The following is a 16436-nucleotide window of genomic DNA, read 5'->3' as shown; positions in this document are numbered from 1 at the left end:
CTCCTATTCTTCCTGGGTGATGAGCTGCCCGGGGTCAGGGTCCATCTGCAGTGTTTTCCTTGCACATGGTAAGTGTGAAGTCAACAAGGTGTCTCATGTCACCTACAGGTGTCTTGTGTTAGGCGTCCCCAGCGTCTTGTGGGTAGACAGGTTTCCACCTGTGTTCTCAAGCCTCAGTGGACCCAGCTGGCCTGTGGACCGCTCCGTGGCTAGTGTCTGAATTCAGCAGCTGGAGTCACTACCTCTCAGCACCCACTTATATGCACAGGGACACCCTCCCCAAGGGGCTGAGTGAACATTGTATGAAACACTTGTGGCAGATGCTTTCCACCATTTATGCACCATTGCAACCCCACTGGGGACTTGATTTATATTTGTGAAAACCAGAAGTGTTATATTCCAGTCTACTGGGTCTGTTTTCTGTCCTCATGGTTTTCCACTGGGAAATAATGGGTGACAATGACCAAACACAGCCTTTAAAATAGATACTCAATAAATGCTTGTCAGATTACAAGGGAGCGAATTAGCCAGTTCTATCTGTACAAAAAGAACAAACCAAGTGATTGGCTTGGGCGTGGGCACTGTGCTGCTGGCCCCGACAGTCCAGGCAGAAAACGCAGCACTCTGCCTGCTGCAAAGAGGAGTAAGGTCTTGCCCTCTCCCCTGAGAGAGCAGCTCCTAGAAGGCAGGCTGGTCCCCTTTGCTGGCATGTCCCACCCAGCAAGGGCCCTGGCTCACCGAACCCCTGGATGGGAGTGAGGCAGCCTGGGTAATGCATCCACACAGTCCCACACGGGAATCTCACATTCCAAACGTGTTGACCGGTGCTACCCAAGATTTAATAATCATGAACTCCACCCAAACGACGCATGCTATAAAATGGCAATTTTAATATCATGGACCTGGTGACATTTACACACCACTTGAACTTTACTTCAGTGGTTTATATATTACCATCTGTGATCCTCTAGAAATGTGGCTTCCAAGTAGTTTATTCTCCATCTTAGAATTATTTCTGGACTTTGATACAATCACATTTCACTGGCCTGCAACAGTTTTAAACTCCTTATCATGGTGGTCATGGAATATTCTATTTCAAGGCAATGGTATTGCATGTGGTCATTTTCAACAGAAATAAAACCATGAAGTAATGTTTCTATACACTGAAAAGAGGTAAAAGTAAATACTTGGGTCTACAGAGTGAGACCCAGAGAATTACCCCAACAGTGCAGTAGTAGATGGGGGCTTCCTTCCAGCCACAGCCCAGGGTCTAGGCCAAGGAGGGCGCCATCTTCCCCCGTAGTCCAAGGTAAGGAGCCAGAGTTCCCAGCTGCTCTCATGTGGCGAGCTGGGGACCTCCCTATTTTGGTATGGTCTCCCAGCCACATCTTTCATTTGGGCAGCAGAGAAGTGGCAGAAGGGGGACAGGTTTGGGATGAGGACATGCTTACAGCCTCATTTCTACTCCTAAGGCTAACCTGTATTCACTGATGGTGCCCCTGGTGTGCCCTGCCCACACCACGAACCACATCTGTCCTGCCTCCACAGTGACTGGCAGGATAACAGAATAGACTGTGACCCCATGAGGAAAGACAAGCTGTGTGCACATCCACACTCAGGCGCCAACACAGCGCCATGTGTAAGGGATCAGTAGCCCGGCCTCGTTCACGGTTACACACTGAGCCGTGGGCCCCTCCCTGCATGCAGGACTGAAAGAAACCGCCATCTTCCTAGTTACACGTGTGGACAGCATGCTGTCTGCGCCGCCCCCACAGGCGAGTACCCGCAGGAGAGGACACCGTAACTCATGCCCTCGATGCTGGCTGCAAGTCCAGGGTCAGAAGCAACCAGGTCCCATTTTGCTTTTCGGATTCCTGTGTCATGGCTGCCTGGGAACACGTCTGCAACCAGCGGGATGTTCTTCCACGGATGTTTCTGAGACTTTCCCTCTAGTCGTCTGCGTGGTGTTGCTCACTCACTGGTGTGGAAGGAAAACCCCTGAACCAGCCTAGACTCCAGGCCTCCTGACATATGGCCTCCAGGTCTTGGAGAAAATCGTCCACCCCGTTCGTTCCCTCGTCCGTCATATGATGAGTGCCCAGCTCACAGCCTATGGCTACGGCTGTTCCTCAGGCTCTGACTCTGCTTCCAGGACCATCTCCTTCTCACTGCTATAGCACACTCACACCCACACACAAGACCACGTCCACGTTCACTGCCATGCCCCCCACTCCTTGGCCTGGAGGGACCTGGGGGGTGGGGACACACCACCAGGCCCTGTTGGGAGGCATCTGGTGTAGCAGACAGAGGTGGCTGGGCATGATTTTCTCAGAAGCCTGGGCATCTCCAATGTGGCCCCACGTGTCACAGCAAGCAGGCAGCCCAGGGATATATAGCTGGTTCCACCCACAGGGGCTGCCTTGGGAGGGATACTGGGCTCCCCGTGCAAGTCGGGTAGCTGGGGGTGGTGGCTGGGGACAGCCAGAAGGAATGGCACCACCAGACCTGTCCAGCTGCTTCACTTCCCTCTCTCAACGGTCTATCAAGACACGATTCAAACACAGCACTAGTAGCCACGTCCCACATTGTTTAAGTTTGGGTCTGCCCACCTCTGCTCTTTCAGTGGGCACCGATTTCATGGTGCCTCAAGGGTAGGAAGCCAGGCAGAGAAACGGCCAGTGAGATCCTTCCAGCTGTGACACAGAAGTCAGTGCCGGAGGGCAGGGTGAGGAGGGCCTATAGGGTGGTGGGGTTGGGAGCTGTGGGTGGAGGGGCCAGTGCGGGCTCCAGTTGTCTTTGAGAGGCCACAGGGTGACCAGTGTCTGCCCTGGAGTGGCCCATGCTCTGCTTTCTTGTCCTTGGGCCTTCACATGGCTGTTTGAGCAGCTCATGTGGAACTAGAAGCTTCTCTGACTCAACCAAATGCAGAGGTTTGATTAAAATGTTGGGTGAAAGCATCTCCTTTGACCACTAAGGGCCATTCCTCATGAGCAAGCCCAGGTCTTGCTCATGTGATTGTTGGGCCTTATTGCAAGAGAAACACGCAGCAGCTCATTAGCCCTGGATCACGTTGGTCCTTCACGCATCAGACAGGAAGCAGCATGGATTACAGGAGGAATTTCCCAGACACAGCAAAACTCGGCCCCAGGCCTGGCTCTGAAATGCTCTCCGGCACCCTGAGCTGGCCATTCTTAGCTGAGCCATTGCTAAGCCCTCCCCACTGATGCCATTCCCAGGCTACGACAGGGACTCTGAAAGAAGACCTATGATGGGAGGCGACTAAACATCATGATTCAGCATAAGACCTAGAACAACAGGCCAGAATCAGGGCTGCGTGAAAGGTCAGAGCTTGTCGCTACTCTGAGATGAACAGATACCCGTTGGGAACATGTGAAGCGAGACTCTTTTCTTACTCTTCACACAAAAATAAAGTAAATCATAAAGGTACTCAAAAACAAGAAGAATTATATATAATATTAGAAAGAGGTCCTTTCCTAGCAAAATATAACATCGAGGAGTCAAGGAGAATAAGACTGAGAGGTCTGACTACAGAAGTGGTTAAGTCTTGGGGCGCCTGGGTGGCTTAGTCGGTTGAGCGTCCGACTTTTGCTTAGGTCATGATCTCACGGTTCATGGGTTCGAGCCCCGCATCGGGCTCTGTGCTGACTGCCAGCTCAGAGCTTGGAGCCTGTTTCAGTCTGTGACTCCCTCTCTCTCTCTGACCGTCCCCTGCTCACGCTGTCTCTCTCTCTCTCTCTCTCCTAGAAATAAAAAAAAAATAAAAAAATAAAAAAAAAAAAAGAAGTGGTTAAGTCTCTCTATAGGAAGGAGCACCATTAAAACTGTGAAAAGATAAACAACAACAGGAAAATATTTGCAACACGTGTTACAAAGAGTTAACTGCCACATATATAAAGAGCTGTTAAAATTAATTAAAAATACAAAGAACTCAATGGAAAAATGAACAGAATATTAAAGCTAGCCAATGAACATGTAGAAGTATGCACAACTTCATGTACTATTTTAGAAATGCTTTCTCACACATTGATGTCTTATACATGTGTGTATAATATATATTACAATATACACACTATACATATATGTCATATAGTCATGTATACTGGGTTCTTTTTTCCTAAATGACTTTACTTTTTAGAACATTACAGGGGCACCTGGGTGGCTCAGTTGGTTAAGCGTCCGACTCTGCTCAGGTCATGATCTCACGGTTTGTGGGTTCAAGCCCCACGTTGAGCTCTGTGCTGACAGCTCAGAGCCTGGAGCCTGCTTCAGATTCTGTATCTCCCTCTCTCTCTGACCCTCCCCTGCTCATGCTCTCTCTCTCTCTCAGAAATAAATAAAAACATTAAAAAGAATTTAAAAAAGAACATTATATATAATGTACATAACATCTAATATTCTAGAAATACCACCTCAAACATTGATGTTTTATATGTTTATATGTGTGTGTATGTATATAATATATATATAATATGTATACACTATATATCTATTATATATAGTCATATTACATATACTGGTATTTTTTCAAATGACTTTATTTTTTAGAGCATTATATATGACATATACAATATCCAATATTTTAGAAATGCCATCTCAAACATTAATATTTTATATATGTATATATATTACTGTATATACACTATATATAGTCATATTATGTATACTATCTTTTCAAATGACTACTTTTTTGAGCATTATATATAATGTATATAACACCTAATATTTTTAAAATACAATCTCAATCATTCATGTTTTATATGTGTGTGCTTATAATAATATAAACAGTCATATTATATATACTGTTTTTTAATGACTTTATGGTTTAGAGCATTATATATGATGTATATAGCATCTAATATTTTAGAAATCCTATCTCAAACATTCATGTTATATGTATGTGTGTGGGTATATGTATGTATATTACTAAATATACACCCTATATATATACTCATGTTATATATACTATTTTTTCCAAATGACTTTATGTTTTAGAGCATCATAATAATGCATATAACATCTAATATTTTAGAAATGCTGTTTCAAACATTAATGTTTTATATATATGTGTATATATTACCATATATACGGTGTGTGTATATATATGTGTGTGTTTATATATATATATAGTCATATTACGTATACTGGCTTTTTTCAAATGACTTTATAGAGCATTATATATAACGTATATAACATCTAATGTCTTAGAAATGTCATCTCAAACATCGATGTTATATATGTGTGTGTATTTATATATATATTACTGTCTATACACTATATATATTGTCATATATATAATACGTTTTTTTCAAATGACTATTTTTTTAGAGCATTATATATAATGTATATAACTACTTAGGTTACACTGTTTACAAGGATAAGAGAAGAGGTTATATTTATAGGCTGTTGATGGGATGTTATTGCAACTTGTTTTGGAAAGTGATTATCCACTTCCACTTAAAAGATACATGCTTCTTGTTTGTTAATGGTAAAAAAAAAAGTTTCATTTTCCTTATAAATCCTAGTTCTGCAATTAAAAAAAGTAGAAGAAATATTTTAATTTCACTCGATAGAAAATAGGTTTTTCCTGTTAGGGTTTCAATACAGAACTCATTTTAAGAGCTCACGTGGGCAGAACTCATTTTAAGAAAACTCAGTTATGAAAAACGAAACTTTAAAGCCACAATTGAAGGGGGTCCATTTATCTGGTGACCTGCAGGCCTTACAGTAAAGCCCTCAAATAACACCTCCAGGACGTCTGGAAATCATTTGGTTTTGGGTCACTGACACCTTTTCGTGCTAAAATATGAAAAGTTGCTGCCCATGAAAGATCAATCAGACATGAAGATAAAGCTTCATTCAAATCTTTGTGCACGTCAATCAGAAAATAACTATTTTACCAAAACTCACTCATCCCTGATTATGAAAAGCACGTGGGTATACACCCCCCACCTCTCCTGAGTACCACGCAGAATCCTACCCCTCCATCTCCATCAACAACTCCGTGTCGTGCAAAAGGGTGACTAGTTTTTGGTGATTTTTCCACACAGCTCACCTTCTGTGCTAAAGGGAAGGGGTTGGGCAGTGATGCTTTCCTTCTTTTGACACTGATGCATCCACCCCCACCTCTCCATCCAGCGTTTACTGGTGTCCGTGCAAGGCAGGGCTGGTGCTCGGTGTGGGGAGAGAGAAGAGAATGGGGCAGGTGCTGGGCTCGAAGGCCGCTGCCGTCTCCTGAAGAGGCGGTATGCTCCTAGCGGACGACATGGGGCAGCTTTCAGGCAGTGTGGGTGCTGCAGTGCTTTAGAACAGGGTCGCTTCTTCCTACAAAGCACCAGACAGTAAATATTTTAGGCTTTGTGGGCCAGATGGTCTCTGCCACAACTACTCAGTGTTGCCGCTGTGCCTCAAAAGCAGCTGTAGACAGTATGCAAACGCCACACTGGTGCAGAGATGGAGGCCTTCCCTCCGAGATGAGGGTGAGAGGAGAGCACGTGCTCTCCCGGCTCCTCCCCCCTCCTCACCCCTGCACTGCAAGTCCTGGCCACAGGGACTCGGCAGGCAAAAGAACAAACCGGCTTCCAAGTCAGAAAGAAGTAACACGGGCTGCTTACAGATGCCATGATCTCACATATGGAGAAATCTAGAGACACCACAGAAAGCTGTTGGAACTACTGAGTGAATCTTGTAAAGTTGCAGGATATGAGATCAGCATACAAAAATCAGCGGCAGTTCTATACACTACTTACCTGAAAAAGAAATTAAGAAAATCCCATTTAGAATAACATCCAAAAGAATAAAATACCTAGGAATACATTTAGGCAGAGAGGCCGAGGACCCGTGTGCTGACCTGCCATTCTCAGCCCACCCTGATGGCGTTGACCCCGGGACCCCTCAGCCGCTTGCCCCACTGTCGCTCTAATCGCTGGCGCTCAGGGAGCGTCCTCTCACTTGGACTACAGCAATTCCTCTCCGCATCTGTGTTGATGCACAAAGAGCAGAAGGTGCTTAGGCGGTCCGCAAGCTGAAATTTCAAAGCTCACAGAAGAAAAGTTCCATCACGCTGACGCCTCAGTGGACACAAAGCAGAACGAGGCTCCTGTTCCGCATCTGTCTTTTTTGTGTGTCTGGGTATCAGCTTCCTCCCACATAAATGGAAGAAATTGTCTCGCTCAGTGGTTTCAAACACGGTTTCACAGCCATGGATCCGTTCAGTAAGTTGAATGCTGTTTGGTGTATTAATTTGCTGGGGCCGCTGTAACAAATGCCACAAGGCCGGTGGATTCATCGACAGAAACTTATCCTCTCCAGTTCCTGAGGCCACAAGTCAGAGGCCAAGGTCCCGGCGGGGCGGGCTCCTTCCGAGGTTGGGAGGGGGAATGGGCTGAAGGCTTTACCTGAGCTTCTGGTTTGCCCGCAGTTCTTAGGGGTCCTTGGCTTGTGGACACCTCACCCTGATTCCTGCCTTCATCTTTACGTGGCATTCTCCGTATGTGCATCTGTGTACACCTCTCTCTTCTTAGCAGGACACCAGCCCCACTGGACCAGGGACCATCCCAATGACCTCATTTTACAGAGGCATCCGTAAAGACCCTATTTCCATATAAGGTCTCATTCTGAGGTCCTGGGGGTTAGGACTTTAGCACGTGAATTTGTGGGGGACACAATTCAACCCATAACATTTGGGAAAACACATAACATTTGCTTTGAAACATAGGTTAAAAATCTGCTTCCATTGTTGGGGCACCTGGGTGGCTTAGTCGGTTGAGCGTCTGGCTTTTGCTTAGGTCATGATCTCGCGGTTCGTGGGTTCGGGCCCCGCGTCGGGCTCTGTGCTGACTGCCAGCTCAGAGCCTGTAGCCTGTTTCAGTCTGTGACTCCCTCTCTCTCTGGCCCTCCCCTGCTCACGTGCTCTCTCTCTCTCCTAGAAATGGATAAAACGTTTAGAAAAAAAAATCTGCTTCCATTGTAATGGTGCAGACCACCAAGAAGACATGACCCCCCAGCCCCGTTCCCCCCAGCCCCAGTTAAAGGCCTTCAGGCCTCTCTGCTGGGGTGTAGTTCAAAACTTACCAGACTCGTGCAGTGGAGAATTGACCTTACCCAATATGTCATCTGACTTTTGCCCTCGTCTCTTGGGAAGTGATGTCTAGAAGGAAGATCTTTGTTCACCTGAGGATCTGGACTCGCTAGGGAGTCTAGCACCGTGAGTTATGATGGGGGCTTCAGGCCACAGGGTATGTGCTTGACCTCCAGAGTGGTTGGGGTTGCGAGGTCAGACGGGTGGGCACTCAGCGATGTCTACTTATCAACCCCCATAAAATATCTGGACACCGGGGCTTGAGTGATGTCCTCTGGCTGGTGATACTCCATGTGTGCTGTCACACATCCTTGGGAGAGACAGCTGGATGTGCTGGTCTCCTCTGGACTGGCTCCGGGCGTCTCTTCCCTTGGCACATTTTATCCTGTGCCCTTTCACTGTAACGAACCCTAGTTGCATGTGGAACAGCTTTCAGTGAGTCCTGTGAGTTCTTCTAGCAAATCGTCAGACCCAAGCAAAGTCCTGGGAACCCTCAAACTGTGCAGCCGGCTTAGAAGTGAGGGCAGTCCCTGAGGGCTACTCCCTCGCTTCCCTAGGATAATCTGATTCTTTTATGTTTCTTTATTTTGAGATAGAGAGTGCACCAGCATGGAGAGTGGCAGAGAAAGAGGGAGAGAGAGAATCCCAAGTAGGCTTCATGCCATCAGCACAGAGCCCAACATGGGGTTCGATCTTGTGAACCATGAGATCATGACCTGAGCTGAAATCAAGAGTCAGACACTTAATCGACTGAGCCACCCAGGTCCCTCGGATTTTTTTTTAAACAGAGAATTCTCAAACTTACAAAGTAGACAGGACTGTGTAATGCGTCCCCAGGTACCCATCACCGTGTCCCCAAACGGCCACCCTGTCTCGCCCTCTTTGCCACCCCCTCCTCCATGTCCCCACCCTGTGTTAGTTTTTTTTTTTTTTAATTTTTAAAATGTTTTATTTATTTCTAGGAGAGAGAGAGAGAGAGCGTGAGCAGGGGAGGGTCAGAGAGAGAGGGAGTCACAGACTCTGAAAAGTTTTTTTGAAGCAAACCCAAACATCATTTTATTTCCTGATAAAGGCTCTTACTTCTCACCTTAGTTGTTTTTATTCTGCCTCTCTTTTCTTGATTCCCCTCTGCTGTCCAAGCAGCCTCTGATTTGTCTCTCCACCTTTCCTCCTCCACCAGCCATCCTCCCCTGGCGTCCTTATGGGATGAAGGGCTTCTGGCCAGCCCAGCCCTTACATGGCTGGTAACCTTCATCAACCGCCCCTCTCCCCATCCTCTCCTCCACTTGGTCAAAATTCGGGGGTGAATGGAAATTTTATTAGTGCAAACACAATTCATTTATACTTGGTTGTTATCTTCAAGATCAGATAAGTTTGGAAAGAAAAAAATAATTTGTCTCCCAATTTTTTCCACGGTCTTTCTTTTCTCTCCCCCCTCCCCCCACGGCTACCTCCAGCTTCCCTGGGATATAACTAACAAATACAATTGTAAGACATGTAAAATGTACAAAGTAATGACTTGATATATGTATACATTCTGGAAGATTCCTCATATTAGTTAGCACATCATCACCTTGATGTTTACCTTTTCTGCTGTGTGAGATCTCTAAGTTACACTCTCCCAGTGAATTCATATGGTCACCCTGTTCTACATGAGATCTTCCGGCCTTATGCATCCTACAGCTGAAAGCTTGTGCCTTTTACCAGGCTCTTCCTGTTTCCTTCAGCAACCACTTTTCAGGTCTTTCTTTTTCTTCAACTTTAATCCCCTGCCTCCCCCCTCCTTCATCAATGGCATCTGATCTAAAAAAAAACGGCATTCTGCCTGTCTTAAACCTGTGTTGGGGGGAGGTGGCTCCTGGGCGGCTCAGTCAGTTGAGCATCTGACTTTGGATTTTGGCTCAGGTCATGATCTCACAGTTGGTGGGTTTGAGCCCCGTATCAATGTGTGACAGCAGCAAGCCAGCTTGGGATTCTTTCTCTCTCTCTCTCTATGCCCCTCCCCCACTCACACACTCTCTCTCAAACTAAATAAACATTTAAAAAAAACCCGCGTGGGTAGAGGGTCATCCCGGAAGGGGGGCTGTGTGTCTGGCGCAGCAGGTGCTGTCAAGGTGAACACTGGGTGTTCAGACAGCTCAGCTCTGGGATCAGAATCCCCAAACGACATTGCCAGGGAGTTGGGTGTGTCTGGGAAACACTTCGAGTTTGCACTACACTTTTCATTTTACAAGGTTTGGTGGGATTGCCAACTCTTTTGAAAAATCAAAGCAAAGGTGAGCAGCCTCAAAAAGAGATGGTTCTATGAACGGAGTTCAGTTCCATAGCAACAAGTCAAGGTCAAAGAAAAGCAAATTTTGCAAATATTTATCATGAAAGCAAGACTATTTACCATCTATTGAATGTTTGGATTAGTGCTTTGTAAACACTGTTGCGTTTGTTCTTCTCAACCGCCCTCAGTGATGGGTCATCAGGAGGCAGAAATCACCACTGAGCATGCGAACGGCAGAGCCTGAGTCTGGCTCATCTTGTGATACGGATGTGGCCCACCTGACAAGTGCAGGTTTTGGAAACTCACTTGGTTCCTCCTGGGAATCCGGGGTCCATTCCCTCCACCCCAGGAGCCTGGTCTGTTCTTAGTGCTCAAGAGGCCTTTTGATTGTCCCTGCATTTCAAGATGCACTGAGAGAAGTGGGGGACAAGGTGCGGAGACCGTTCTTAAAACCATGATTAAGGGAGGTGACTAAGGACGGCGCTCCACCTACACAGGACAGTGTGGCCAAGGGGCCACGTGCAAGCCGGGCACCTCCCAAAACAAAGTGCAGAGAGAACATTAAAGGTCATGGTTCCGCTCGTCTGCCACCTGACATTTATTATGCAAAGGCTTTGCCAGCACCTGCCTCCTGCCTCGTCCCCACAACCCTGGGAGGTGCTGTCGTCACCCCCATTCCAAAGAGCACCCCAAGGAAGAGCACGGAGGCGGAGGCTGCGGGCCGGGAGGGGCCTCCATCCCGTGCGGGCCTGCAGCCCCCCTCATGCTCACACACGCCTCCCTGTGCCGCCTCCATCCCCCCAGGCAGCTGTGATAGGGAAAGGCCACCTGGGGACAGACCTGCCCACACGCACATGTGACTCCCTGTGGCCGAGCAGCCTTCCTGCCAGCCCAGGCCTCTGCCACAGCCTCCGGCTGAGGTTTATTTCCTGCCCACCGCTTGCGGGCTCCCGGGTGGCTTGCGTTATGTGAGGGAAAGAAATGGCCCTCAAATGGCTGCTCTGGTTTGGCCATTCAAGATGGCCACGGGGGAGCCACAAAGGCCTCAAGGAGGCCCAGCTGCAAGCTGACACAGAGTGTAAATCACCACGTGGGTTTGTAGGGGAGGCCAGGCCAGGCCCTGCTTCCAGGCTCCCCAGGGCTGGCCGCTGGACCCCCCACATTGGGCTGCCCTGGGCCTGGGCGGGACCCAGGGCCCCCCGGCCACACCCATAGCCACCCCATTTCTGGCCTCGCAGGGCCACCAGCCCACGAGGCAGGCGGCGCCCTTCCCAGCCAGGAGGAGCTGGAAGCCTGCTGGCCAAGCTTGGGAGCCACAGGGGGCTGGAGGGTCCGGGGCTGGGGACAAATGCAGGGCTGTACAGGCTGCACCATCAGGGAATAAGGGAGGCGATGTAGCAGAGGCTCTCCCAGAGCTGAAGCCAGCACAGAACTTCTTCCAGAATGGGGGGAGGGAGGGGGCCAAGCCCCACATACAACCAAGAGGGCTCAGGCCAAAGGCAAACCGGGAACACCATCCAGGAGCCCTGAGAGCTCCACACACAGAGCCCCTGCCGTGTTCTCCACACACAGAGCCCATCCCCCACTCCAGGGTCTCCACACACGGAGCCCGCCCCCCGCTCTCCAGGGTCTCCACACACAGAGCCCATCCCCCACTCCAGGGTCTCCACACACGGAGCCCTGTCTCCTCCTTCCTCAGGTGGGAAAAACTTTTTGTTTTTTCTTACAGAGATGAAAGTGATCAAAACCAGCCTAATGATCACATTCTGCTCCTTCCACCTGGGTGTTTTGCAGAGAAAGGACAGTGTTTTTTAAATAGGAGTATATATGGTGCTGTCTATATTGTTTTATATTGGCTTATTAAAATCCTATCTAAGATTCTACACGAAGGAAGAAGGATGCAATTAAGTAATGATGTCTCATTATTTCAGATTTTATAACGAACAGTTTGCCCTCATCAATGAATATACAAACAGTAACATGGACGCCTTGGGGCTTTAACGGACAGGTGTCCTGCCATTATTTTCCAGGTGCTTTTCAGGAACTGGCTGACCAGCGATCAGAGGGAAGAACGGGCGGCTGTGTGGGGCGTTTGCACTTGCACTTAAACAAACGCAGCACTGCGTCTGGGTGTCTCCCTCCTCAGCCTCCCCTCCGTTCCAGAGCACAGGCCTCCCTCCCAGTCATCACAACTGGGCCAGGGAAGATGGCGGCACTCCGGGCAGCAGGTTCCTCACACAGCATGACATGCACGTCAAGTCCCAGTTGTACTTAGAATCCACTCTGTCACTGGCAGGCAGGCTCGAAACGAGGGGTGTGAGGATGAATTCTCTGCTAGAATTGGTTTGCAGTCTTCTAATGTTTATAGTCCGTCTCTCAAGAGACGTAAACTCTGGGGGCAGCATCCCCATGTCTCCTGTCTGCTGTGTTTCCAGCACTTGGTGCCTGGCACATAGTAGGCGCTCAATAAACACATTACTGAATGGAGAAAAGATAGGTCTCCTGACCTCCAGCCCACTGGAATCTGAACTATTATATCACCTGGGTATTTGTGTGTGTGTGTGTGTGTGTGTGTGTGTGTCTGTGTGTGTGTAGGCTTTTGTGGGTATGAATTGTGTGTGATGTGTGAGTATACCTTGTGTGAGAATAAATGGTGTGAGTGGTCTGTGTGAATTGTATGAATCATGTCTGCGTGAGTGGCTCTGTGGGTGTGAATTGTGTGAATCATGTCTGAGTGGTTTTGTGGGTGTGAGTTGCATGTGTGGCTTTGTGTATGAGTTGTGAGTGTGAATTGTGTGTGGTGAGTATGCATTGTAAATGTGAGAATAAATGGTGGTGAGCGGCCTGTGGGTGTGAGTTGTGTGTGAACTGCTCACCTGGATGACGCGCAGTGGGTCTCCGGGGTCAAGCCTGCTGTCGTCCGGAGCGTTGAAGTAAAAGTGGCTTAACTGCTGACTGTCCATTTTCCGTGCGCTCTGTCTGCGTGACGTCTGCCTCGGGAACATGCCAGGCCCCGCCCGGGGGTGAGCGGGCCTCGGGAGCTCCTGGCGGCCCCCGCACAGGGGCCGGGGCCCCACCCCCGCTGCCTGGTCCCCGGGGCCGGGCGGCCGGCGGCACGGGCCTCGGGCCGCGTGCTCGCCCCTGCCTGAGGGAGCCGGCGCTGAGCGTGTCTGCGCCACCCGAAGCCCGCCGGCCACACTTCCCGCGGTCCCCACGCCAGGGGGGCTCACAGGGGCTCGCGGCCCGGACAGAGCAGTCAGGCTGTGACCACCGTGGGGGGACGGGCCCATCTCCCCGGCGCCTTTCCCTCCTGCCCGGGACACGCGTTCCTTGCCTCGAAGAGCGCTTCTTTCCCCGACGGCAAACGTTAGGGCGCTCAGGTGAATACGGAGCCGGGCGAGACCGCAGCTTCGGACGCGGTGGAGGGGACCCGTCGCAGGTGCCTTGACAGGGGACCCAGCTCTTCTCGCAGCACCGCTCGGACCAGGGCACCCTCCAGACCCGGGGCTGGGTGGGCACGGAAAATTCTAGAAGGAGCCTCTTCCGTGAAGTCCGCCTGACCCTCAGGGAAGTCACAGGACGTCACTGCTCAGCTTTGCGACAATATAAAGATGACATGTGTCCGCACGGCGTCATCACGAGGGGGTTCCGTGCAGCCTCGGCCATCCCGGGGGAAACCGGCTGTGGTGGGGACTTGGGGACAGGACTAATGGGCGTCACAGGCTGCGAGGACGCGGGGCGGGGGGCCCACGAGGGCCCTTCTGCCTCAGAAACGTGGGATTCGGTTGGATGGAATCCTGGAGGTGGAGGCGCTCAGGCTCCTGGGGTGGCCAGCCGGCTCCAGGAGGCGGCAGCCGCGGCCCGTGAGGTCGTCAGTGCCCTCACGGCTTCCGTGGCTCTCACCGTCCGCCTCCGGCCGACGGGGGCACCGCGTGTTTGCACACCGCGCGACAGACGCCATGCGGCCGGGCCCTGCAAGGGCCTCAGCGTCTTCTGTAGTCACTAAAACCCTCTAGAAAGTCCTTGAGTGACGAAAAAGGATAGTTTTCCTACTTCACAGGACTTCTGTATTTGCACAAAAATACAGGTTTCTGGCCAAAGAGACGACATACAAAGGAGAGGAGTCACTGCAAGTCCTTTCACGGGATCGTGTCCCGGAGCGTCCGGCGTCAGTCCGTCCCTAGCGACACGGGAGCCTGGCTCTGACAGGAGCGGGCAACAGTCATCCTCGTCACGGGAGTCCGAGGCGGCTGTGCGGGGCTCCGCGGCCCGACGCGTGTGCCGTCGGGGTCGGGGCGGAGCAGGGCCCGGCCCGACGCGCTCCGCGCCGCGCCCACAGGCCGCCGGACACACGCCGCCGTCCGGACCCGCGGCGAGGCTTGCGCGCGGCCGCCGGAGCCGCCTTGCCGGCCACGGGGCTACACGCGCGAGCGCCGTGCGCGGAGAAGGCCGCACCACCCGGCCCGCCTCCGGGCTGTGCGCGGGGACTGCCTCTGCACGCGGGAAAGGAAGGTGCTGGAGAGGCCGGGGGTGGGTGTGGGGGTGCGCTCCGTGCGTGTGTGCACGCGGACGTGGGGGCGTGCGCGTGCACGCGCGTGCCGTGTGCGCCTCTCCCCACAGCACGCTCCGGGACGCCCGGCCGCGTCTCCCTCGGCGGGAGCTGGGAGTCCCTGTGGATTGGCGTCGTGGTGCTGGCGGTGGCGGGGGGCGTCCTGCGCGTCCCCGCACCCCTGGACCCCGGGGCGGGGGCACCGGCCGCGCTCGGCCTCCGGCCGTCGCCCCCCTTTGCTGTCCCGCGGCCGACCTGCAACCTCGCAAGAGCCACGGCCGCGAAAGTGCTGGAACGGGAGGATGATGGATTTCAGATCATTATGTTTTTGTCGTATGTTTGAATGAGCATTAAAATTCATCTCTGGGAAATGTTGAACAGCGTAGGAACAAAGCCCCGGAACAGCCCTAATCTTTCTCCTTAACATGTGCACCAGAGGGTGCTGTGCCGCGGCTCTGACCGGGAGCAGGGCCGTTCCAAAACGCATTTAGGGTTCATTAAAAAAAAAAAAAAAAAAAGAGGCAAAATGCCTTACTGTAGATTTCTGCTTCCCTCTAGAAGAAAAAACACGATTCTGTTTTAAGCTGCAGCAGTGAAAAAAAAAAACATGTGAAATATGTGATGTGGTGTTTTTACCAACTGTCTAAATAAAGGTTTAGTGAGTCACTATGGAAAACAGAAAATCTTTCTTTATTTTAAGAGCTGCAGTTTAAGAGGGGTTTTTTTTTTTTTTTTTTAAATGCAAAAGCTTCCCTTAGGTTTGTAACTTAAACATTGCCCATCTGCTAGATCCTCCCTGGCCCGAGTTTACAGCAAATCTGAGATTTCATTTTTCAAAAAATGCACTTTAAAAATGTGCTGGTTTGGCCGGTGGCATCTATGTGGGTGGGCGCTCAGAGGGGGCCTTGGTGTCCTCCTTGACGGGGGACATGGGACCCCCCCGAGCTGAACACAGAGAAGACACCCTACTTACGACCCAAATCTGTCTCCCCAGGTCATATAGGAGGAGCCAGGCGACCGGGTCCCCCGCTCAGCACCCACCTGGTCAGCTCGTGTTCACGGAGCGGCTCTGGGGAGAGACGTGCTCCCCAATCTCAGCAGCGAGAGCCACCCATCACCTCGGCCACAAACATGTCGCAGCCCGGAAGTGGGCCCTCCCCTGTGTGTTTCTTCGTGTTCAAAGAAAATCCTCTGCCTTCCCCTCTCTTCCAAGGGTTTCAGTCAATATGTCACCGGCATAGGATGCTGATTTTGTGTGTTTTTTTTAATGAAGTAGAAACTTCGAAATTTAGGTACAAGTAGGAGCTTTCACAGTAGTGGCTGGAGCTCCCAAGGGTGTTTCTGTTCTGGGTCCCACCACCGACGAACTCATTCAGTTGTGTAAACACAAGCGTGCAAGCGTCCCCAGCCACAGCTGCAACGCTGTTTAACGGTCACTGCAGTTGTACCGGACCTTTCAGTGAGAAGCGGCCACTTAACCGCGTTTCGGTTCGCCGGTCTGAGCGGACACGCTAAAC

At 50.6% G+C, this 16436-nt stretch overlaps 1 protein-coding gene across 1 annotated transcript; it reads right to left on the bottom strand.

Moving 5' to 3' along the window:
• Nucleotides 1–5910: 5910 nt before the first annotated feature.
• On the bottom strand, nucleotides 5911–14872 carry LOC120234526 (translation initiation factor IF-2-like). Its single transcript, XM_039236417.1, has 2 exons — nucleotides 13247–14872; nucleotides 5911–6342 (listed from the first exon to the last, which is right to left on the bottom strand). Exons 1-2 carry the CDS (start codon nucleotides 13658–13660, stop codon nucleotides 6322–6324), a joined length of 435 nt encoding a protein of 144 aa, XP_039092348.1. The 5' UTR covers nucleotides 13661–14872; the 3' UTR covers nucleotides 5911–6321.
• Between the last annotated feature and the right edge of the window lie 1564 nt (nucleotides 14873–16436).

The sequence above is a fragment of the Hyaena hyaena genome, unplaced genomic scaffold (assembly GCF_003009895.1).
Source record: "Hyaena hyaena isolate Hyena2069 unplaced genomic scaffold, ASM300989v1 scaffold_110, whole genome shotgun sequence".
Classification (NCBI taxonomy): Eukaryota; Metazoa; Chordata; class Mammalia; order Carnivora; family Hyaenidae; genus Hyaena; species Hyaena hyaena.
Note: the sequence above shows the minus strand (reverse complement) of the source record. Positions and strands in the feature narration are given on the sequence as shown.